The 25,299-nt window shown below is 41.8% G+C and overlaps 1 protein-coding gene across 1 annotated transcript; it reads left to right on the top strand.

Annotated features, from left to right (window-relative positions):
* Positions 1-495: 495 nt before the first annotated feature.
* Positions 496-21,717, top strand: LOC103662704 (thiamine transporter 2). Its single transcript, XM_040637162.1, has 6 exons — positions 496-1,641; positions 13,289-13,440; positions 15,208-16,033; positions 17,603-17,795; positions 19,658-19,799; positions 20,593-21,717. The coding sequence occupies exons 2-6, from the start codon at positions 13,291-13,293 to the stop codon at positions 20,767-20,769; spliced, it is 1,488 nt and encodes a 495-aa protein (XP_040493096.1). The 5' UTR covers positions 496-1,641; positions 13,289-13,290; the 3' UTR covers positions 20,770-21,717.
* Positions 21,718-25,299: the final 3,582 nt, after the last annotated feature.

The following is a 25,299-nucleotide window of genomic DNA, read 5'->3' on the forward strand; positions in this document are numbered from 1 at the left end:
AAAATAAAATAACACAGCGACTATAAACATTAACTCTGGAGCCAGGATGCCCGGACAAAAACCCAGACTTCTCCGTTTACTAGCCTCACTGCCTTCTGTCTCACTTTCTTCAGTGCAGAATGGGCATCCTAACTGTACCTCTCTCACAAGTTTTTGGGAAAAGTAAATGGATTTATAGGCAAGGACATATTTATAAATAGATCCACGTTGCATTCAGTTCATCCTGCTTTATTACACTGATATATCAGGATATTACTTTAAATTGCTCCTTTCGGGTTCAGGTACAAGGGGTACCAGGTTAGTGTTTGTGGGCAGATCTCCGATTTCCTCCTCTGAGTTTAAAGGTGTCGGAGACCTGTAATTAGCACATGCAAAACACTGGGGGCGGGGCTCCAGGGCTCCTTGTGTGGCAAGCTCCTGCCCCCGCCCCTACAGTCTGCGCCAGGCTTCCCCCGGTGGGTCGGCGGAGGGAGCCTGTCGCCGGGGCTTGTTCTCTGGGGATGTGAGCGATCTGGCGAGCAGACACCCCCTCCTCTAGGTAAGACTAGCTGCAGGAGGCGAATTCCTGGCAGAAACACCAACACCCCGGGGCCGCAGCACTCCCGTGTCTCCCAGTTTCGGCGGCGGGGGCAGGACGCGTACCTGAGCGGCCGCGGGCGGGTTGGGACTGGCCTGGATTCCATCGCGAGCCCCAGGCAGCATCGCGCTGAGGCCCCTGCGCTCTCCTGCCAGCCCGGTGCTGAGACTCGCGCAAGTAGGTCTGGCGAGAATTTCACTTTCTGCCATCTGTCAAGCCGATTAAATGAGACCAGGATTCCGGTAAAGGGCCAGCATCCCCCATAGTTACACCCACGGGCACAGATTCTAACTGAAAGGAAACTTGAGCGCAGAATTCTAAATCCTAATCCAAGAGTAGAGAGAAAGGCCCCAGTGAGGAAAAGGGGACTTGGAAGCGAAGAGACCCAGGACTCTATTGAGAGACTACTTCGATTGAGGCTAAAGGAAAACACAAGCTTACCTTACAAAAATATTTCTGGAAAGGATACCTAATTCATCAGATAAACGTACATAAAAATTATTTGGCAAGTCAGGGTTGCTACTCTAAGTGTGCAAAAGGAGTGAGGATGTGGATTGCTTAACCTGAAAAGGGTGAAGAAAATGTTTTCTACAAATACTCATACAGAACTATTTTGCTGTTACCAAGAATGGAACACATTTCTATCTCCTAAGGCAAAAGCTGTGTTTTCATTAAGGTACATATTTTCAGCAGACTCAAACGTAACTAACTTCCAAGTATGTTTTTCTTCACACTGCCTTAGAAGTAGCTGAAATGGACAAAAATACGAGGTATGCTTGGTCATTATTGGTCAGAGATCATCAATTCTTTCTCGAAGTTGGGTTTCTCAAAGTTGGGTAATGGTAATTGTAATTCAAGGATAAATATTCAAATGAATTTAGGTGAAGTTATTTACTCTGTCCCTTTTCTGAAATTACTCTCTCCGAACTATGAGTGCCCAGCTGTGTTCATTCTGGTTGAATTTGCTACGTGTGCATGCAGGAGGCAGATGGGAAGGAAGCTTTATTGAGCAGCTATGATGTGCTGAGAACCAGATTGAGCAGTTCCTGGGACAACCTCGTGAGGTGGGTGTGGTTATCCACTTTTTTTTTTCAAGATTTTATTTATTTATCTGACAGAGAGAAAGAGACAGAAGCAAGGGAGCAGCAGGCAGAGGGAGAGGGAGAAGCAGGCTCCCTGCTCAGCGGGGAGTCTGATGAGGGGCTCAATCCCAGGACCCTAGGATCATGACCTGAGCCGAAGGCAGATGCTTAACCCACTGAACCACCCAGGTGCCCTGGTTAGACAGCCCTGTGAGGTGGTTGTGGTTATCCACATTTTAAGAGCAGACTTGAAGAGGTTAAGTACTTGCCACAAACAGGGGTGAGAAGAGGAGGAACTGGAGCTTCTGACTCCAAAGTCGTGTTCTTTCCACTGAGCTACACTGGCCACCCCAAACCCAAACCTGGAAAGAGAGGAGGGAAAAGCCTAAAGCTGGGAAGGTCTGCAGTAAGATGTCAACGTTTTAAATAGTATATTCAGTAATTAACAACTATTAGCAAATCATTTAGATTCAGAGGAATGAAGTGGAAGTTATTTGGATAGGCTAGAGACATGACGAATGGTAATAAGTATTAAATGATAATTTTTGGAAAAGGATAAAGTGATATCCGTCACACAGATATAAATATGAACATGTGTTAAAGGTTTTATTAACTCATTAATGAGGAAACTGGTAAAGCCATTACAACCAGATCAAAGGAGAACCCAAAGAATGGGTATATTTATAGATCAGGAATATTGAAATCGAGGTAAAACTGGTTTTCCATGGGGGTGGGGCAACAGGCCTGTCCCTTCACCATATAGAATTCCTTTGAGTGTCTGTAGACAAGACTTCTTTCACATTGCTATTGGTTACTGCAATGTACATAGCTGTGAAATAGCTCAAACTATGCATAGTTTGGGGGTTTTTTTCCTTGAAGCACAAATTTTTCCCTACCCAGGTGCACACCCCTTGCATTGGACTAGTTATCTACAGGACACTTCAGTGGCTAGACTCGGTCAGTTGACTTTCCAGATAAGCTCTCTGCCGGTTTTATTCCTCTGGCCGACCTGAGGCTAGATCGATCTAACCATAGACGTACAGAGAAGAAACAGCCTCGAAAGGCATGATTACTTCATCAGCAAATGCTTCACATGAGCCAAAAAGAATGATGCCCTATATGACAAAACGGAATCCGAAGTATGTGTTAATAAAGACCGCTTGTGTCTACTCTTACGGTGGTTTTGACCGGAACCAGAAGTAATGTGGCCTGCCTGTTGAGGATGTGGGCCTAATTCACACTTTTTGAAGTTGTCTGGAGAGGTTCATTTCAGCAAAGATTCCCTGGTGTTTGCTTTGGTCATGGTTCTTTGGGGGCGGGGTGGGGAGGATACATAGAGCCTTATGAGTGGGTGGTAGGTGATGGGACTACTTCCCTGTTTTCTGAGATTCTAAGTCACTTAATACAAAATTCAGGAAAAACGAGATTATTTTAGTTCTAACATTCAGGAAAACAGTGTTTTTGATATGTTTACCTCTCTGTGTTTCAGAAAGATCTGTTTCTCTGGGTTTTTTTCTAATGAGATTCCAAAAGAGGGTGGCTGCGGAAGAGGTGGGTTCCAGTGTCGCAGGCCCTCAGAAGGGGGTGGGCTTTGGTGTGTAAAGACATTGCTCTTGACAGCTCCGTTCTGAAGGACTCCAGACTCCCAGGAGAGGGAGGGGCATTGTGACAGGGACTCCCAGCAGGGAACGTCAGGAAGGAGCGGGAGTGGGATCTGAAGGCAGGAAACTGGACTCAGTTCTAGAAAGAAAGAAACTCAGGACACAAAAGGAACAGGTAACTCTGATTCTCTCTGCATTATTTTGAAGAATGTGATATGCGGCCAGACTTCCAAAGCTTGTGGGTCTGTCCTAGCTTTGATTTGTGGGCACAGTTTCTGTTCTAAACTTTCTAGGGAAGACCCAGTTAGTAAGAGGCTCTTCTGTTTTCAGATTGTCCCATGTAGAAGTCGGAAAAACCTTAGTGCTTACAACAATAAGAGAAGTCCAGGGGACAGAGAGTCCCACACGGTGGGAAATGCTTTTAAGGAGTAGGGAATGAGAGGGGGAGTAGAATGTATTTGTTTTTACTTGAGGTATAATTTACATATAATATGAAGTGTGGATTTTAAGTTTGAGTGTTTATAATTGTATACACCCATTATCTATATCTCATCAAGATATAGGATATTCCATCACTCCAGAAAGTTCCCTTGTGCTCTACTGCAGTCAGTCCCCCCCCCTCCATGTGCAACCCTCCGGCAACCACTGATCCAGTTTCTACACTGTAGATTAGTTTTGCTGGTTTTAGGACTTTATATACTTTAATGGAATCACAGTTTGTGTCTGGATTCTTTGGCAGAGCATAACTTTTTAAATACTCACCCAAGTCGTACAATAGTTCATTCTTTTTTATTGCTGATTAGATCAGTATTAGTTTTATATATATATATATATATATATATATATAATATTGTTTATTCATTCACCTTTTAATGGACATTTCAGTTGCTTCCTGTTTTTTCACTATTGTGACTGTATGAATTTTCTTATATAGAGCGCCAAATGGCTTTCTAAAGAGTTGCTGGTATCATTTTACTTTCCCACAAGCAATGTGTACGACTTCTCAATCTTTGCCAACACTTGGTTTGCTAGTCTTTTTGTGCTTAGGTGTTCCAGTGGTTATAAAATGTTCCCTGTGGTTTTCCTTTCCATTTTCCTAATGTTGCTGTCTCTTGATTAGCAGATACGGTTTTCTGATGAAATCCAATTTACCGATTTATTTTCTTTTTTTTAAAGATTTCATTTATTTATTCAACAGAGATAGAGACAGCCAGCGAGAGAGGGAACACAAGCAGGGGGAGTGGGAGAGGAAGAAGCAGGCTCATAGCGGAGGAGCCTGATGTGGGGCTCGATCCCATAACGCCGGGATCACGCCCTGAGCCGAAGGCAGACGCTTAACTGCTGTGCCACCCAGGCGCCCCCCAATTTATTTTCTTTTAAGTTGAGTCCTTTTTATCATTTCAGTGACACATTTTGCAATCCATATGTCGTAATGATCTGTTTTCTTCTAGACGATACTGTATGGTTCCCAGAATAGATTACGTCAAATTAGTTTTTGTGTATAGAGTGAAGTAGAGATCAGTGAAATGCATTTTAAATAAGATGAGGGCTAAAATACAATAGCTCACTAGAAATTGGTGAAACCACCCTCCGATCCTGATTTTGCAACAGAGGGATGATAATTCAGCAGTTCCCTGGGATCCGTTCCCATGCCTGCCTCCAGCATCTGCGGCCTTGACTTAAGCAGGCTGCAGCTCCTCCCTTTATTTGGATGTTTCACTCAAAGTCCTAGTCTCTTCTACTTTAGTAGCAAGTAGATTGAGAGGCATAATTAGTCGTTATACTCTGCTGTCAGGGACAAGCATCTATTTCAGTTTTCAGTAGTCAGACTTTGGGTTTGCTTCTGTCTGATGAGGGGCGTGGCTCCAGCAGTGTTGAAAAACCTGAAAGGTGATTTTTTTTGAAAATGGAACAAATAACTGGCCCTAACTCTGTTTTTAAAAGGGCTTTGGAGCTTGGGGAGTGAAACCATTTGCAAATGTCAGCTCTCTTGACCCACTGCCCAAGTCCTTTGGCATTTAGAGGTGGTGAGATTCATGGTTATTTTAAATTACCAGCCTGAGGCTCTGTTATTTGAAATTGATGTTTTGACTGCAGTAAAGGTTCTGGAGAATAATGTGAAAATTAGGCCAGCCATTCTAAGATGCTGGTTGCCTTGTCAGGCACCCTCTCTTAGATGACTGGAATGTTTAGTAGGGAGGATGGGACAGGACTTAGGTGGAGACTGGGGGTTCTGGATAGTTCTCTCCAAATGTATTAGCACCTCAGTTAAATCTGGCAGCATCTTCTAAACAAACATGGAAGAGAATTTGATAAAATGTTAAAAGAGGATTTGATTCCTTTCCACTGACCAAGTCCCTGATACTCCAGGCTCTCTGCTATGGGAAACCTTTGGAAAACCAGGTTTGGAAAGATCTTTGCTTTGACTATGTCATCTTATCCCCTGCGTCAGGGAGCCCACAGCTCTGAAGGCTTTGGCAGTGGAAGGAGAATTCCATCTTCTCAGAGTGGGTGGAGGAATCTGATCACCTAAGGTCCCCCCAGCTTGGGAAGCCCACCCAGGCCTCAAGGAGCCAGGAGGCCCACGAGTGTGTGCCAGTTTCTATAGTCCTTGCTTTTTAATAGTTGCCTATTCTACACAAATGGAAATATATACTTAGAAATATTTGTGGCCACAATGTTTATAAATATATGCATATATATGTATACACACACACACACACACACACACATTAGTGCACACGTATAGCCTATTGTTTAGGAAGAAGGACACTGTCCATGCTTGCAATTTAGATAAGGTCCACATTGGCACGGGCCCAGTATGGTTCTCCAGGGCGTAGATGAACACTACACAAAAATTTTTATATGCACAAATATGGAAAAGGTTTAGTTCACGCAATGAGTCTGTAAGTTAATTAAGGAAATAGAGCCAAGTGGATGGCTGTGGACTTCAGCAACCAGGAAATGTGAGTTCTAGGTTTACTTTGCAACTCAATCCAAATGTGGATCCCGGCAACAATCAACAAAAAGTCTCCTTTTCCCCATACCAAAGAATTATAGTGACAGATGAACTTCTTTGGTGGTGAATATAAGAAAATTGGGAGTTTCGAGGATGCTATTATAAATCAAACAATACTTATGATTATTATTATTAAAGGTATGCACCTTCATATGGAAAAGACATTGGCCTGAAGCCAGTTGGAAAGACTTAAAGACGTGGTTAAAGACCAATAAAAATGGGAAAAAGTCAATAATACGGTAATTGGAATGAAGGAGGAGATGAAAATTTGAACTCTGATAGCAAGAGACTGGAAACACACATAAGGGAATGAATAAAAAGAAATTGTTCCAAGGAAGATGAAAACAAAAATAATGAGAAGCCACCCCAGCCCAACCTGATCATAGTTGAAACACAAGTAATCCTTACGTTTTTTAGGAGATAAAGAAAAGTCTATGAGCACCTTAAAACAAAGTTGGTTGCACTACGCTAACCAGGGAATTGTGATTCTGAAGGCCACAGCACCCCAGGGACCCTGAAGAAAGGGAAGTGGCAGTAAAAATAGGTGGCCTTCCAGAAATAGACCCCAAGTAGAGACTGGAGTCTTGCTGAAGGGTCCCTGGTGAATTCTAATGAAAAATCATCATTATTTTCTTACCAGCAAAAAGAGAAGGGAACACATCGTTTCCAAAGTAATTTAGATGGGCCACTTCCCACTGCAAAGGTGTTCGTGGTCTCCCAAGTTTATAGGAGGTCACATGTGCTGGCTGGTAACCCCACCCGTGCAGGTGGCATTTAGCACCTGGGCTCACGTGATGTGCTGCACGTGTGCTGATGGTGCAACTGGGTCAGAAGTAGGTGCTCGCTAGTACCCTGGGCAGGTGGAGCTAGGAGAAGGCACCCCGCCCGGGGCCACCGTGGCGCAGGAGTAAAGCAGAGGCTAATGCCCAGCCTCACCTCCTCCCTCTGCTGTTGCTAGGCCTCTGAAGAGCTGTCCCCCATGGCCCTGCAGACCGAGGTAAGCTCTGTGGGCGATGTAGCTGCTGCTCCAAGTCTCCTCCAGAAGGAGCTGATTGACTCAGCTTTTCCTGTTATTTCTGGCATTTTCACTATAGATTTCAAGTCATGATAGTCCAATAAGCTGACTTTGGTTTAAAGAATGCCCTTTTATTGTATTTTCTTTTAACCAACTGCCCATCTGCTGTTCTTGGGCCTTCTGAAAGATGGGAAAGGAGCATACGAGGCCTATGTGAGAGTTACTACTGCAAGAGCAACTTTTAAGAGGATTGCCTTATTTGGAAAGCGCAGAAAGGGGAAAGAGCAACGTCTTGCTTTCAGAAGCATCAAGTCAGAAAATCAATCCGACTCATGTCCTTGAGTTAGAGTCAACGAAGTGAGGGAAGGTTTAGAGTATTCTCTAGGAGGAGGATAATATTACAAGGTCAAAAATAATGATAAATGGAAAAGTAGCAAAAGGATAGTCTTTTCCAGGATGGTGCTTTGCCGTGAAGGCTGAGGCCCTCCTGAACAGAACAGGTGTTCTATGATGACCTTAACAGGTGTGCTTATGAGAGACACGAGTAAATATTTAGTCCTATATTTTCCTCTGCAACTTCTTTTTTTTTTTTTCTTTTTTTCTTAGAGAGATAGAGGGAGGGGCAGAGGGAGAAGGAGAGAAAGAGTCTTAAACAGGCTCCACACCCAGTGCAGAGCTGGACACAGGGTTCGATCTCACAACCCTGAGATCATGACCTGAGCCGAAATCAGGAGTCTGACTCTTAACTGACTGAGCCCCCCAGGCGCCCCTTGCGTCTGCAGCTTCTAACCCCATGACTGTGTCCCACAGAAAGATGTAATATACAGTGGGGTCACTCTTGTATATTTCTATATTGATAACCCAAACAAAGCTCAGAAAAAAATAGCTTCACTCTGCAGTGCACCTTGATATTTAATATCTTTTATCTGCAAAGAGGTCATTTAAAAAAAATCCTGTTTGCAACCCTCTAAATATTTTCAGACATCCACAATCTGAAAAACATTATTCTAAAATAAACGGGAATTGGAAGCGTGAGGGTATGACCAGGTATCTCAACATGGAAGAAAGATTACCAAACTTGGAATTAGAAAAACCAAGCACAAGTCCAGGCTCTAATGTTGGTTAAAGGTGAAAACCTGCACACATGTTACTGCCTCTGGCCCTCAGTTTCCTCGTCTATCAAATGAGGATAATACCATCTTCTCTACCGGCTGCACAAAACTGTCAAGGAAAAAATGACATAATTTTCCAAATGTACAATTATGGATTGTGTCATTTGATTATCGTCATCATAGTCATGGTGACAGCAAAGAGCAGCATCTGCTCAATAAGATAAAAACAAAAGGCCGCGGTCAGTACTTCCAAGCTTTACGAGACCGTTAGCCAGAGGTCTGTCCAGTAGAGACGGAAGGATTTTGGCAGAGATTGTTTGGTCGGAACCCTAGAGGCCATGTGGACAGTGCCTGTGGGGATGGCTGGTGAGGAAATGAGAGGAACATATCCAGGAGGCGGGAATGGTGTCCCAGAAGTAGGAGGCATCTACCCACCCGAGTAGAGGGAAGATGTAAACTGGGCGCCAGCAGACCCGACCCTGAACTCAGTCTTAACCTTTCTTAGCTGAGGGACCCTGAGCTTTGAGGAGGCCCTGTTCCCATGTCTGAGAAATTGGAGACACTTTAGAGACATATAAAAAATATGTAATTACAATTGATCTTGGAACAACATATGGATTTGGGATGCCAGTGCCCTACACGGTTGAAAATCCACTTACAACTTTTGACTCCCCCGAACTTAACTACTAATAGCCTACTGTTGACCAGAAACCTTATCGATAACAAACATCGATTAACACATATTTTGTATGTTATATGTATTACATACTGCATTCTTTCTTTTTAAAGATTTTATTTATTTGTCAGAGAGAGAGAGAGCACGAGTAGGGGGAGCAGCAGGCAGAAGGAGAAGCAGGCTCCCCGCTGAGCAAGGAGCCTCACGGGGAACTCGATCCCAGAACCCTGGGGTCATGACCTGAGCTGTAGGTGACGCTTAACCAACTTTGCCACCCAGGCGCCCCTATATACTGTATTCTTAAAAGTAAGCTAGAGAAGAAAATCATAAGGAAGAGAAAATAGATTTACAGTACTGTACTGTATTTATAAAAAAAAATCTGCCTATAAGTGGACCCATGCAGTTCCAACCTGTTGTTTAAGGATCAACTACATATAATATTAAATATAGTAAATATATATTATATATTATACCATATATTTATATTTATTTAATATGACCATATTTAATAATTATAATTATTTATATAATAAATGCCTGTATATAATTGTTATCTAAAATATATAATTATAGTTACATATATGTAATTATACAATTAGGATTGTTCTAAGGATTAGAGACAATAATTATATATAACAACTAATACAATATTTGGTGTAAAGCAGGAGCCAAGCAGACAATAGCTGATAGGTTGCTATCATTTTACCTGTGTGAGTTGTAGGCTCTTACATAAGTAAGAAAAAAATCACTGACTTCAGGAGGTGGGTGAAAGGTCATGCTAGACTGGAGAATTTCAGATATCTGTGTGCTGTAGAACCGAAGGAGCCAGAACCATGATATTTATTCGGTGCTAGATACAGACACTCCAGGGCCCCTACTGGAAAAGGCTTTCGACTGACTAGGACAGAATGGGTCACCAACAGGGAGTGACGTGCGCACATGCAGGGGCTAGTGGGCTGGGGCAGACAGAGTGTGAGGGGCATATCTAAAACAGAGTCACCCGAGGATATTTCCACCTGTCCTGGCCTCTTCAGGGCCTAGAGAGCCAGAAAAGAATTTCAGGGTCACATGTCTACATGTAGTTTTGCAAAAGCTCCCTGGATGATTTCTGTCTACTTCCCCCTTCACCTGTTAAGCTCCAAGGCTGTGGCATGGAGCCAGTTTACCTCTGGGGAATGGGAAAGGGACCAGTGGTCCTTGCGCGTCCTGTGTCAGAATCACCAGTTCCCTGGCCCCCAGACCTCCTGAACCACACGTTAGGGATGGAGTCCAGGAGTCCCTGTTTTTCCAAGTTCCCGGGCGATCTGATAGGTGAGTCACGTTCACATGGTCTTTGTTAAGTGGCCAGAGTAGGAAAGGATCCTGGAATGAGGCCAGTGCTTGACAAGGAGACCCTGGGCTGGGGGAAAGGGAAACAACAGTCAGACATTTGCCGCTGAGAAGTCTCCCAGCAGACAGGGACAAGGATCGGAGCTGTGCTGGCTGAAGAACAGACACCAGGCAAGACTTGGCCTCGGAAAGGGTCCGGTCCTTCCTGCTGCTCCGCCGTCTTTCCTGGCTGAAGGATTCCTGCTAATGTATGGTTAGATGCCTTCTCTTATTTCCTCTGGCAGAAAACCTAGCTTTGGAGGCTGTATTTGTTTCTGTGGGGAGGAGGCTGGCAAAGGAGTGAGGAAAGGAAGTCCAGTCCTAGATGCAGGTGTGAGCCCCCCAGATCTTTCTCGGTTGTTTTCAACTATGGTCAGACACCTTTCCTCATTTTCTCCTCAGTAAGCCAGAATCACTATGGCCCCTCCAGCATGGAGAGAGGAAAAGGAAGAGAAATGCCATGTGTTTGAGAGCAGTAACTCTGTGCTCAACATGGCGCCTCCAGATATCAGTCAAGGCACTTGGGGCTCACAGAAAGCCCACACATGGAGTGAGCATCATTACCCCATTTTACAGATGCACAACTGAAATTGAGGCTCTTGTAGAATCAACGACCTCCCTGGCCTTCCCCTGATGCAGCTAGCAGTACACTCTGGAAATGCAGACAAAGCTTTACTAGTTCTCAGTAAAAGTGAGGTGTGACCTTCATCCTCTTCCTTTTGCAAGACATACCATGTGTTGGACACTCTTCTGGGCACTAGGCATAGAGCTGTGAACCAACCAAACAAAATTCCTGCCCTCCTGCTTACGCTCTCATGGGACATAGATCGTCTTTTTCTGTGTGACCTTTCCAACCAAGTCCAGTTGGGAAGGAGTATTAGGACAGTTAAGAGTTGAAGGGATAGATAACCCAAGGGACTCTTAACAGCCCAGGGAACCATGGGAGTAGACCTACTTCTCTGAGATGCATGGAGAAGATGATGACTTGAAGGCACCAGACAATCCATGGTCACCATATATGGAGAGAATGTTCTAGATGTAGAGTCAGCAGATGTTACCCCCATTAAGACCATCCTTTGAAAGATAGCCAAGCCTCAATAGTTACCATCCCAGTATAGACTTTTCTACAAGAATATGACTCGCAAAGAAAGAGGGCCCCAGCAGTTTGCTGGTGTTTCCAGGAGTAACTCAGGAAGAGATAAATCCCAGGCATTGAAGGCTGAGGAGAGTCAAACCCAGTACCCTCTTAGCAAAATTTTCGCACGGTCAGCATTGCTCGCAGTCATAATCGCGTTCAAGTTCTGATTTCCATTGTCTCTGCACTGTTTCCATCAACGGTCTTATTGACATAAAGAGAGACAGTGCTCCTCTCATTTAACTTGAGAGAACTCTGCCGCTGTCTGGGGTCACCTTGTGAAAAGACAGGGTGGCCCAGTAGAGCCTCCCCCCCTCGCTAACCCCTCACAAATTCCTCTTCCCGGATACCTGGAATTGCACCCAATGACTGGCTCTTCTGGAGTGAGCATCACTTTCCCTCTCTTGGGTCCACTTTCAAACTACAGTTGACCCGGGAAGCTCTAGGTAGTTAGTCATAATCTTTAGGATGAGTGTGTTCACGAAAACACTTTCTTCCCTTGCTGTGAGGAAAGACTGTCATTAGGTTGCTACCAGCAGCCCAGGAAGACGGGCCAGCAGAATGAGGCAGCGTGGAGCAGGGGAAAGGACCCAGACAGAAGTCAGGAAGATCTGGATTCAAATCTTGACGGTGTGGTTTGAAGCCAGTTGTAGGAAACCTTGGATCTCCCATATGCTCAGCTGGGAATGTGGGAAAATGCTATTTATTTTCCAGTTATTATTAGGACTTAATCAGATAACATGCAGAAAATCATCCTACAGCAAGTTCGTTTCCCCCCTCCAAGGCCACCAAAAATGTGGATGCTTCATAAGTAAAGCTGGATCCCAAATATGGAGGAATGAGAGGGAATTTTCCTGTTGCAGATTCTCCATTGGACTTTCTATCTGAAGCTTGAATTTCAAGCAATTTTATTTATGGCTTAGGAAAAAAACTGTGAACTATGAATTAGCTCCCTGCCCCACTGAGTGGTGTGAAACTGCAGGCAGAGAGGAGAAATGGGCCCAGTCCTAATGAAAAGGAGAAAAGCAGTCTACAAAGTGATCCCTGCATTCCTGACGTAGGCTTAGCATCTGTCTCGAATGGAGGGAAATAGGGAAACATGGCCAGTCAGATCTTTATCTGGTTTAGTTTTTTTAAATTGAAGAATTATAAATTCTCAGATTGGAGACACCTAACAAAAGTATCTTGGATCTGTATTATGTGTCAAGCACCATACAAAGCAAGAGATCGTCTAACAGGGAGATAAATGTGTAAACGAGCACATGCTATTCAGTGTGTGAAAGATTTCAGGGTCACGGGACAATATAGAGTGGGCGGGTTAGTAGTAACTTGATCCGCTAAATCAGCGTTAAGCTGGATTTGACCTCCTAGGGATACTTGACCCACCAGAGGTACCCCAGTAACTCACCCACCAATGTTTTGCTTACTTTCAAGCATTCATTACCCCACGTTTACCATTTGCTAGTAACTACTCCTTACCATGTGTGTGATAGAGAACACTAAGTAACCTGTCCCGGCAACAATGAGGAAGAAGCCCCATTGACAAAGGAGGGTTTGACTGGTGCACCGAAGGGATATTTGACAACACTCATTCATGAAACTTTACCCTTTCACAAAACATTTAGAAGTCTTTTTTTCATTATATCCAGGATGCCAAAAGTAATTACACATCAGCTAATTTGCCTTTGTTTCCATTCGATCAGCCATGGATTGTTTCAAAACCTCACCAAGTCGTTCCTGGATTTATCCCACCGTGATCCTGTGCTTATTTGGATTTTTCTCCATGATGAGACCCTCAGAACCCTTCCTTATCCCATATTTATCTGGACCAGATAAAAACCTGACCAGCTCAGAGGTAAAGTAATATACATATAGACATATCTTAACATGATTTAATTTTACAGGATTTGAGCAGGACGTGAGGTTAGGGCTTCATTCAACTTGAGACATTAACGCATTGACCTCAGTGATCCCATTTTCATGGTCCTTGTCATTTAATACAATGATTCAAACTACTCTTCCGTCCTCACACTTACAAAAATGGGAAACCACAGCACATTATATGTCTAATAAATATTTTAACTTCCATAGAGTTCTACCACTAGGCTTAACACATGGTAACTTTCAGGGCTCAATTGGTTCTGTTTTACTAATCCGAAAGTAAAATCTCTGCCGGGCACAGGATCTAGTCCTTGTACATTTGGGGGCTACTGAGGTATAAGCAGGATCTGATAAAGAATCATATCATTTCCTGAGGACACTTACTCAGCTGTGAAAAACTATCGACCAGTGGGTGAGACAGGAACAGCTTTATCTCTCAGTTTTATCTTCCCCTGAAGGCTAAATTCTCTTACTTAAAAGATTGATTCATCTCCTTTTTTATAATTAAGTGCAACAAGAAAACGCACTCACCCAACTGGAGAATTACCTTGCGCTGGTTTTCTCATCTCCAGCCATAGCCACGAAAGCACTGCAGAGCATGTGGCTTCACCTGGAAGGCTCCTCGATACTTGCTAATTGGCGATGAAGTGCTGTGGACAGAAAAGCAAGTTTGTTGTGTGGTGATGTCAAATCACTTCGCGAGAACTCTGTTTCCAATTTTTCCAGGTGGAAGCCTATCATGATTAAGACCCCCCCCCAAAAAAAAAGGACAAACAAATACAGGTCCCAAATCAGCCAGTGAACCCAGTGAGGGCTGCTTCTGCAAGCACTATGGGCCAGTTAATGCACCTTTGCTCAGGGATGCCGCTCAATTCCACTAGCCTTTCCAAACACCGAGCTTTCCCTCATCATTGACCTTGGGGCCCATGGAAGTTGCTGTAGACAGCAGAGGCACAAAACAAAGGCTGGTGTGACGGAGCTGCCACCACACCCATATCCTGCCCCAAAGATCAGCCCTTCGGTCCTTGCTTTCTAGGACTGATCATTGAGGTCCCCGGCATTTTCGATGACAGCCATGAGATACCCACATCAAATTGAGGCCAGAATTGAGTAAGCAGAGATTAGCCAGTAGAATTGGGAGGCAAAAGGCTTTGGGAGCCTAGCAAATCTGGCCAGGAAGAAAATCCAATGCATTACTTGTTCCCACGTTCTAATTCTGCAACGTTATTTATTCTTTGCTGTCTTGCCATGTGTTTATTAGACTGTGGACATTGATGACACGGTGATGGATCAAAAAACAAAAAGATTATCTCTTCTTCTAACATTGTAGCCGCTTTGTCTAAGGTTAAAAATCTTTGAACAAGAAGGGAATGGTATTTTTTAAGAGCCTGAAAAACTCAGAAGGGTCTGTTGAATGATTTTTAACTAATTTAACTCACATGTACATACTATTTAACTTTAAGAGAGTTCAGATTGCACACGAAGCAAATATATTCTTATGTTGGGAGGCACAGTACATTTATAAATTGGCTTTGTTTTGGAGAAGGCGGGGGAGCTCTCTTTTCCTCAAAAATCAGTTTTCTCTTGTCCTTTTCCATCATAACAAAGAACATCCTATCCAACTGGATGCAGAATTTGCTCATGGGCAAGCCACCTGTCCCTTAGCAACGTAGTACCTAGAAAGGTTTCCCTTCACCTCCCGGCGCTTCAGGGTCACGTGATCCACTTTTCAACCTCACAGATCACAAATGAGATCTTTCCGGTTTGGACATACTCTTATCTGGCGCTACTGCTGCCCGTGTTCGTCCTCACCGATTATGTCCGCTACAAGCCCGTCATCATCCTGCAAGGGATCGCCTTCATCGTCACCTGGCTGCTGCTCCTGTTTGGCCAGGGAGTGAAGGCCATGCAGGTGGTGGAGTTCTTCTATGGGATGGTCACTGCCACCGAGGTGGCCTACTACGCCTACATTTACAGCGTGGTCAGCCCCGAGCACTACCAGAAGGTGAGCGGCTACTGCAGGAGCGTCACGCTCGTCGCCTACACAGCGGCCTCGGTGCTGGCCCAGCTCCTGGTGTCCCTGGCCAGCCTGTCGTACTTTCACCTCAACGTCATATCCTTGGTCTCAGTCTCCGTGGCCTTTCTTCTGTCGCTTTTCCTACCGATGCCTAAGAAGAGCATGTTTTTTCATGCAAAATCCAGCACAGAAGTACAGAAGCCACCAAATAAAAATGCGGCATTAGATGGACCTTCCAAAGTTAACGCACCAGGCGGCGAAGAGAAACCCACTTCAGAAATACCCACCATTTCAGGGAACCTGGATGGTGGTCCGGTGAGCAGCCCGATGCCACGAAATGTGGTGTGGAGTGTTTTTGTGCAGTGGTTCCGAGATTTGAAGGAGTGCTACTCCTCGAAGCGTCTTTTTTACTGGTCCCTGTGGTGGGCCTTCTCCACAGCAGGTTTTAACCAGGTTTTGAACTATGTTCAAATCCTGTGGGATTACAAGGCACCGTCCCAGAGTTCTGCAATCTATAATGGGGCAGTGGAAGCTATTGCAACCTTTGGAGGTAAGCAAAGATTGCTTTATCTTCCTTTGATGGGCTACCCCCATTAAGTTTATGTCTTCAGTTGCTAAATTCTATGGTGGTAAACTAGTTCTGTTCAGAAAGCATATTCAAAAAAATTTTAAATGGAAGGCACTGGAAAAAAGAAAAAGAGGACTATGACACTTCTGTTCAATGTGGTAGAGTTATAGCAAGTAACTCAAGAGCTCAGGATTAAGCACCAAATGATTAAATTCTGGCCAAATTCCTAAGATTCCAATTCATCATCAGGAAGGGAGTTAATAATACCCCTTGTTCTTCCAGGTTGTTTTTATATCCAAAGGAAAATACTCACTTTGTATATAAGTAAGGAGTTTTTATTATTTTAGTAAAATAGATTGAACTATCAAAGCTTCCAGATTACCACTGGAAGAGTTTTGTTAATAAAGGATTTGATTTAGCTAGTGCCCACCTTTAGCAATTCTAGGCTCCATGCCAAAAATTTCCAAAAGTAGCTCTCTTAAAAGACTTGAGAAGTGGAATAAATGTGAGAGTCAGGATTCTAATATCAGAAGGAAATCTGCCTTTGAAGTTTACTCTACAATAAATATTTATATCCTGGTAAGTGGAAACTTAAATTCAACTGAGACTTTAAAGATATTTTCTAGGAAGTAGGAGATTTCCACACCCTCATTTACCAAAAATTTCAGAAAACTCATGTGGTGTCTGTTCTCTTATTGTCTCTCTTTTGGGAGGCTTCACCTTAACTCCTGCACACCAGGACTGAGCTAGAATTGGTTCACTGAAATTCTTTCTCTTAAGTTCCAAATTCGGGGGGGAGGGGGCGGGATTTTAGTTCCTCTGTAGCACTGGTCCTTTCCTGGCTAACATGTAGAAAAGTTAATTAATCAAACATCAGTAATTTGAAATATAAATACCTTTCATTTTGTTAAAAAGAACTATAAATACTAACCGTAATGACTGCCAATTATTCAATCACTTAAACTCTATAAATCAGTATAGAGTTCGCTGAAAACCTCAAGTAAAGGAGACCAGATCTCAAAGACATTGAGATGGAGGCCAGAAGATTAAGATTACTAATAAAGACTAAAATTTTCTACCCAGTGCAACACATCCATTACCCATTGAAAAAATGTATGATCAACAATGGCAAGAGAGGCAAGTGCGGACAGGCTAGGTGTACTACCAGAGTAGCCCTTTCACTCTTCTCTACCCCAGCCTCTTGCATGTTGTAGCAAGTGACTAGGGTTATGTATCTTTTCTCCCCCATGGTTCTGTGGTAAAGAACCTCTCTGGCCTCTCCACAGGGTACACTGCATGGCATGTGGTGTAGACGCCAATTAAAAGTGCGGCAACTACCCAATTGAAAGAAGAGGAGGTAAAGAGAGAAGCCGAACGAAAACGTGGCTGAGAAAAAGATAAATACATATTTAGGTGGATCACACTATTTTTGTGAAAGCCACATATTCATTTTGTAGATTTGCCCAAGATGTAGCTTTTTAAAGAGAGCATGTTGACCTATGCCATGTGCAAAGTCAATGTGTTGGATCTCCCTTAATGTTTCTTTTTCAGGGGCTGTGGCTGCCTTTGCAGTAGGCTATGTGAAAGTCAACTGGGATCTTCTGGGAGAGTTGGCTCTAGCCATCTTCTCCATCGTTAGTGCAGGCTCTCTGTTTCTCATGCATTACACGACCGACATCTGGGCATGCTATGCTGGTTATTTGATATTCAAGTCCAGCTATATGCTTCTTATAACCATAGCAGTGTAAGTATTACCAACCATTTCTTTCCACTCCTAAGCCCACACCATATTCCATAGCATTTCTATAGTTCCTTGTAGAACTTCAGAAGGATTTTAATCAACTGCCATATTAAATGTTGATTTCATATTAAATCAAGCCATGTTTTCATTTAATTATTTGCCCTGTGAATGTTGCTAAGATTAGTTATCAAAGAAAAAAAGTTCTGTGGGTTCATAAACCAAAAGCAACGATACACTGTTGGGTTGTGATTATTATTACGCGCTTTTTGCCATAACAAGGTGTGGTGCAATCTGATTTTGAATGATTACGTTTATTGTTAATTTCACTTAGTTGTTTGTGTAAGTCCAGGCATATACTTTTGTGTGAAACTTAAATATGCTCAGCAACTTATAAAAAGTTGGATATTGAAAAAAGTAGATGGAACGATTATAAGAAACTATATATCCCAGAAATCAGTTTTTTTTAACAATGAAAGCGTTTTGTTCTGAATAGAAGTTCAGAGAAAGCTGACTATAGGAAATGTGCTTTGGTATTAACCAAAAGAGATAAGAAATATTTGAATTTCAAATCATATGAAAGAAGTAGAGCCGAAAACTTTATTAAGTTTTGGGATTTAATGTGTGAAAAATGTTTGATAAGGAATTGACAAAACACAGGAATATAAGCAGACTTCGAAAAGATCATGCAACAAAAGAAAGAGAATAAGGTTGTTGGCAAGTTTACTTTTTTATGGAAATATGTCGGTTTAATGAATCAAACTCATGTCTCTTAAGCTTCTCTTTTTAATGCGAGGTCGCTGTTAAGGTAGGATTACATTACTTCTTTTCATTTTAAGAATCTTCAGAACCAAAAATCTTTTACCTTTGCTCCATGGAAGAGCTCTAAATAACATACACTTGCTAGTCGTTCGTGAGTTGTAAGATGTCAAAATCTATATAATTATTAAAAACAAATTAATTACAGATTCACTCAGTTGCACGGCCTATCATGATCTGGATCTTCCAAAGAATAAATAACTCACCCACCAAAATTTGAAACTGTTGATACAATTGACGGTAAAAAGAGTAACTCCCCAAATGATTCCACGGATTGGATATTGTTTGCATTTTCATAAAAATACACTGTGAAATAGTATCTAAAATCAGATAACATTGAATATTCTCAGGTTATGAGTACTTAGAATGTTTAGGTTTCATTTCTGGAAGCATTTAATTGGATAGGAGGGATTGTGCTGTATTTCCTCAACTGGTATTTTAATTCAGCTTTCAACTGTATTTTTAAAATTAATTCCCTTTCTTTGCTCTACCTGTTTGTTTAACCTGGAGGATAAGGACGCTTGGGTGAATTAGTGAGTTAAGAGTCTGCCTTCGGCTCAGGTCATGATTTCAGGGTTCTGGGATCGAGTCCTGCATCAGGCTCCTTGCTCATCAAGGAGCCTGCTTCTCCTTCTGCCTTCTGCCTCTCCCCCTGCATGTGCACGCTCTCTCTCTCTCTCTCTCTCTATCTGGCAAATAAGTAAATAAAATCTTAAAAAAAAAAAAAAACTGGAACAATCTGGGGGTTCTAGAGGGGAGGGGGTGGGGGGATGGACTAGCCCGGTGATGGGTATTAAGGAGGGCACATATTGCATGGAGCACTGGGTGTTATACGCAAACAATAAATCATGGAACATTACATCAAAAACTAATGATGTACTGTGTGGTCACTAGCATATCATAATAAATAAAAAAATAAATAAACTGGAGGAGATTTAGACAAAGAGTACTGGTAACAAGACATTGCTTTTACCTTCAGTTTCTGTCTTTTAAAGGTAAGAGTCCCACATGTATTTTGTTAAAAAACGTAATTCAATGTTTAATGATAGATTTCAGATTGCAGTTAATCTGAGTGTGGAACGCTATGCCCTGGTGTTTGGAATGAACACCTTCGTGGCCCTGGTGATTCAGACCATTATGACAGTGATCGTAGTAGATCAGAAAGGACTCAACCTGCCAATCAGCATACAGGTAAGCTGCAATATTGCTGTTTTCCTAGCCAGGTAGTTGGGGGAATGTAGAATACCTAGGAAATCTGAAAGGTTCTTTTCAGTCTCACCACAGCCAATATTTAATTTCTTGAATTGCTTAGTTGGGCAAATTTTTAAATAAGCAGTTTCTTAATAATCATGTTTTAACACACCAAGCAGGTTTTCAGCAATAAACGCAGTCGGTTAGCATTCGCCTATGGCTCCTAACACCTCGTCAGGTGCTACTCAGGCCACTGTGTCCCCCGTCTGCCTGCTCTTCCTCCCGTCACCCACTTTCAAGGGTTAGGAGATTCAACTAGAAATGGTACATGGCTGCAGAGCTCAGCTCCTTTTCCCTGCTCCACTGAGGGACTTGAAACTAGCCCAGTTTCACATTTTACATATGAATCTGGGAAAGGGGGGGATAAGGCATGTAAGAGGTAGCCTCATTATCTAAAATTCACTCATAGCATTGCAGTATCCTGCAGACATAAACTCATAGATCAGTGGGATTTAGTGTTTTTTCACGACCGGTGGTGTTAGCTGGGGTTTGAACCCAAGTAACCTTGGCTCCAGAGCCCACATTCTTAGTTATTGCATTTCTTACACTTTTATAGCTGATTCTTCTAAGATAGAAGAAGAAAGTATTGTGCAAATCTAAATGACCCATATTAAGATCCTGGGTCTTAGTTATCCCACCATCCAAGCAAATCAGCACCATCACAGTGTACTATCAGTGACATACACAGTGATATTTTATGTGTGTCTAATTAACTCTATTTGTTTTTCTCTAGTTTTTAGTTTATGGGAGTTACTTTGCAGTTATTGCTGCCATTTTTCTAATGAGAAGTATGTCCATCATCTACTTAACCAAATGCCGAAAGCAAGCACAGAGCTCTGCTGCAAGTCAGACTCCAGATGAGCCCCGCCCAGAGGGACTAAAGAATGTCATCACAGGAACAAAGCTCTAACCTTACGGCAGAGGCTGCATTCACTGAGCAAGGACCCTCTTGGTCACAAAGTCACCGAGTCCCATACATTGACATGCTTCCTAAGTCTGGATTTCAATGAACCTTTACAAAACCACAACAGAATGTCAGAGTTATGTCAATTACTACGTGCCCAGCTGGATGCAGTTGACAAGGCCCGTCATCTCAGTCAACTAGTCCCTGTAGAGGATTGGGAAATTCCGGTTTTGATTACTCACTAGGACATCAAATGGCATGGAAACAAACCATGAGAAAACTCCAGTCATCCTGCAGTTGATGTTCCCCATTGATAAGCAGAAATACTAACTCAACTGACCTCTCTGCTTGGTTTAGATATTTGTTTTATCTTACCAAAACAGGCAAGAGATGGGACATTTTTTGTCAGTCATTTTCCTCCTTCTTCCATTAAGTGTATATCTATGTAACTTGCAGTTGCCTGTGCGAATTTCAAGGCCTGGTCCCATTTCTAAGGACCTCTCTTCAATCCTGACAACATGCTATTATTCACAAGCCATTATTGATAATATCACCATTTAATTTTGTCATGATTACTTTTTACTTTGTGTTCTGCTGAGCTTCGTTGTTGAAACTCTACCTCAGGAATAGCCCCAGACATTCCTGTGTGTCCATGGAATGACGTTCAAGTCAATCCCCAGTGGCCCTGGGGGAGGCAATGAGCTTTCTCCTTACTGTGACCCCAGACAGGTGTTTTAATGCTATGTCGGTGTGATCTCTGTCTAAAACAGAAAAACTTAAGTAGAAATTTCCAGGAGTTTCTAAAAGTATTTGTCAGTAAGAAAACACTGATGGGGTGGGGGGAACACCGAATTTTTAAAAGGCAGAGATTGTGCTACATAAAATAATGTGTGCAAAAATATTAAAGAGCCTTTCTAAATTTTTGATGACTTGTGCTGAGAATCATCTGTGCTTGCGTCCTTTGAAACTTCAATAGAGGACACATGGAGCAATGGAAATAAAGAATGCTGATTCAAGATTTGTGTTTCAAATATACTTTTCTCTTCTCCAGATTCTAAAATTCGATCTCTGGACTGAAAATAAGATTCAGCCCCAAAGCCAACACTTAGTAGGGAAAACTAAAGACATTCCTACTTATATCAAAACCAAGGAAAGGATGATTGCTATCATTCTCCTTATTTAATTTATTGTAATAGAGATATAAACCAACACAATTAGAGAAATAAATAAGTAAGTAAGTAAATAAATAAATAAATAAATAAGTCAAGAACTGTAAAAGAGGAAGTAAAACGTCACCATTCCAGACACAAGTATACACCCAGGAGACTCAACTAAAAACTAAGATTGCAGTGCAGAAAGTAAGTATATAGCAATAAACTGTCTTCATTATACAACCATTTAGAAGATGCATGGGAGTAAAAGACCTGATTTATGGTAGGACAAAAATAATATAAAATAATTACATGTAATCTATTTAATAATTTAATAAATGTGAAGCTTGTATGAATATGCCTGCAAACACTTCTGTAGATTACACAATAACACCTAAACATATTGAAAAGCCCATCTTGTTCTTGGTTAGGAAGAAAAAAATTATATAAAGACATCACGCCTTTTAAGTAAATTTACAAGTTAAATCCTATCCCAGAGGAAAAAATACAACATTTTTTTTTCAAAACTAGTAAGGGTGATTCTAAATTTTATTTGGAAAGTTAACAAAGAAGTACCAAGAAAATGCTTTGTCAAGTGGTAAAGTGAAATTAAATTATTTGCAAAGAATAAAATCTTATTTGAACTCTCAACTACAGTAACATAGCAACATGAACAGACAGTCTACTGGAACAGAGTAGAAAGTTCTGAATTAATCCCTAGTCCCTAATGGGATTTTAGGCTATGATAAAGATAGCATTTCATATAAAAGGAAGAAAAAGATAGGATATTTGATAAATCGGAACAATTTTTTTGAAGAAAAACAAAGTTGGATCCAAGAATGATAGAATAACTCTATCTATATGTAACATATACCTATTAATGCACAGATATAAAAAAATGAAATCACAAAAATACTAGAAAGAACATGTAAACATTACTTTATAACCTCAAATCTTTCTAAAGCAGTATAAAACCTTGAAGTCATTTAAGAAAATGAATTGACAGCATAAAACCAAACTTACGTGTGGAAAAAAAATCACTGCAAACAAACCCAAAAGACAAACGATAATCTGGAATAAATATTGCAACACTCCAAAGCTGCTTTCCCTAATTTTTAAAGAACAAAAACAACTGATAAGAAAAAGATCAGTTACCTGATAGAAAAATGGGCAAAGCACGTGAACAAGGAATTCAGAGAAAGTGAAATACAAATGGCTCAGACATGAAGATGATTAAATTAATTCATGAAGGAAATGTGTATTAAAGTACAATGAGATACTAATTTTTCACCTGGCAGACTAGAAAATAATCCAAAAGTGTAACAGTACACTTGGTTCTCTGGGAATGGGTCAGCAGGCAGTCTCAAAGATGGGGGGTGGGGGTATAAATTAGCTTCATTGCTGTGAAGGAAAACTCCACACTCTCACAATTACAAATTCCACCTATAGATTTCTCTGGTAGAAATATACATTACTGAGGTACTGCCTGCCTGGGAAATGACTCGCACAGATGTTTTTCATTACAGTAGTGTTTCTGAGAACAAAGGATTGGAAACCATTTAAATGTCGTTACACGGGGACAGGAAAAATGTATTATGGTGCACCAATATATTCACTTGTAAGAATATTAACTGGATAAAAAAATGAGGAAGATCCTTACATAATGATAAAGGGCTCTAAAATAAATTCTTAAGTGGCGAGAAGTCAAGTGCCAATGATGACTGCAGTAGCTCATCATTTGTGCAAAAGTAAGGCGAGAGATACCTGTATCGGCTGGTATACACATACGACTTTTCTGGAAGGACAAACAAAACTAAGAACAATGACCTATTATGGAATAATGAGGAGTGGGGGTGGAGATGGGCTCTTTCCATGGCTTTTGATGTTTCCACCACGTACATTACCCATAACAAAATTGAAATGCTAACTTTTAAAAAGTGTTTAGCCTCTTGGGAAATAAATTAGCATCAGAGAATAAGGAGCTGGAGATTTTTATTTTTTCCATGTCACCATTCTGCTGCTTTTTCATTTTCTGTAATATGCATAAATAACCTAAATGTACATCTATAATTAAAAGGAACAAACACAGAAGACAAAACAGTATTTTGGACAGAAATATTTTCATTTGGTTTCTCATTAAAGAGAAAGGTCTTTTTTTTTTTTTAAATATATATTAAAACACAGATGTGCTTTGTAAGGTGTGGGGTTTCTTGACTGGCTAAAACACCTGATGGAGAAATACGTTAAATGCTTTGTTTTGTCCCTAGATTGACTCATGGAAACAACAGAAACAGAATTCATAAACAAATAACAGAAGTAAGAGGATAGAAATGGCAAGAGAGTAACCATTTCTGAGAAAAGTTATGGTTCTAGCTTGTTCGCAGTTGCCCTTGGTTTAGGTGAAATATTTAGATCTGGTTTGAGGAAATTGTCACGTGGAGAGACACGTGATGCGCATTTGACAAATAAGCGGGGTCGCTGGGTCTTTGGGGAAGAGGCACATAGGGTAGCACGTGCTGAAAGGTCCAACGGAAGTGCCTGCCAATCTCATGGAGAAATGACAGGTGTCTGGGAGGGGCCCGCGGCCGTGGCCTGCCCAGCAGCTCTGAGCTTGCATTGCTGCTGTGCACACTTACCGTTCAGCTCGGCCCAGGTGACAGGTGCACCTGTTGCCATAGCAGAACACAGGCAGAATTGCTTTGGGTTGTTTTCTGCATTTTTCTACATTTTTTACTTATTTCTTTTAACCTTTTGACCCCCTTCATCTGTTTCTCCCGTCCCCACCCCCACCTCTGAAAACTACCTACCTGTTCCCCGTATCTATGGTCTTGTTTTCCTTTTGTTTTTTCCCCCCACCTATAAGAGAGATCATATGGTATTTACCCTTCTCTGAGTTATTTCACTTAGCAAAATGCCCTCAAGGTCCATCCATGTTGTCACAAATAGCAGAATTTCCTTCTTTTTTTATGGCTGAATTATACACACACACACACCACACACACAGACATATACACACGTAAACACACACCCCACAATTTCTTCATCCATTCATCTCTCAGCAGATGTTTTCTGTGTTCTCTTAGGAAATTTAGGCCGTAGCTACAGGGTGACTGGAAACAATAGTGATGGTAATAGAACATGGTAATAGTAATAAAAATAGTTTGCACACTGGTACAGAGCAGAAGTACCAAGCCCAGAGGCCATGCGAATATCCCTCACACAGAATATTCAGAATCGTGATCCCTTTGGCCTCAGTGAGGTGACTGATCAAAAGGTGTTGGCTGGGTTTACGTCTTTGTGATGCCCATTCCCTATTTGGGATTTTTTCAGATAAAAATGTTTGAGACCATTGGTTGAATGAGAAGGGCATTGAGTTCAAAATCCA

The sequence above is a fragment of the Ursus maritimus genome, unplaced genomic scaffold (genome assembly GCF_017311325.1).
Source record: "Ursus maritimus isolate PB19 unplaced genomic scaffold, ASM1731132v1 scaffold_1, whole genome shotgun sequence".
NCBI lineage: Eukaryota > Metazoa > Chordata > Mammalia > Carnivora > Ursidae > Ursus > Ursus maritimus.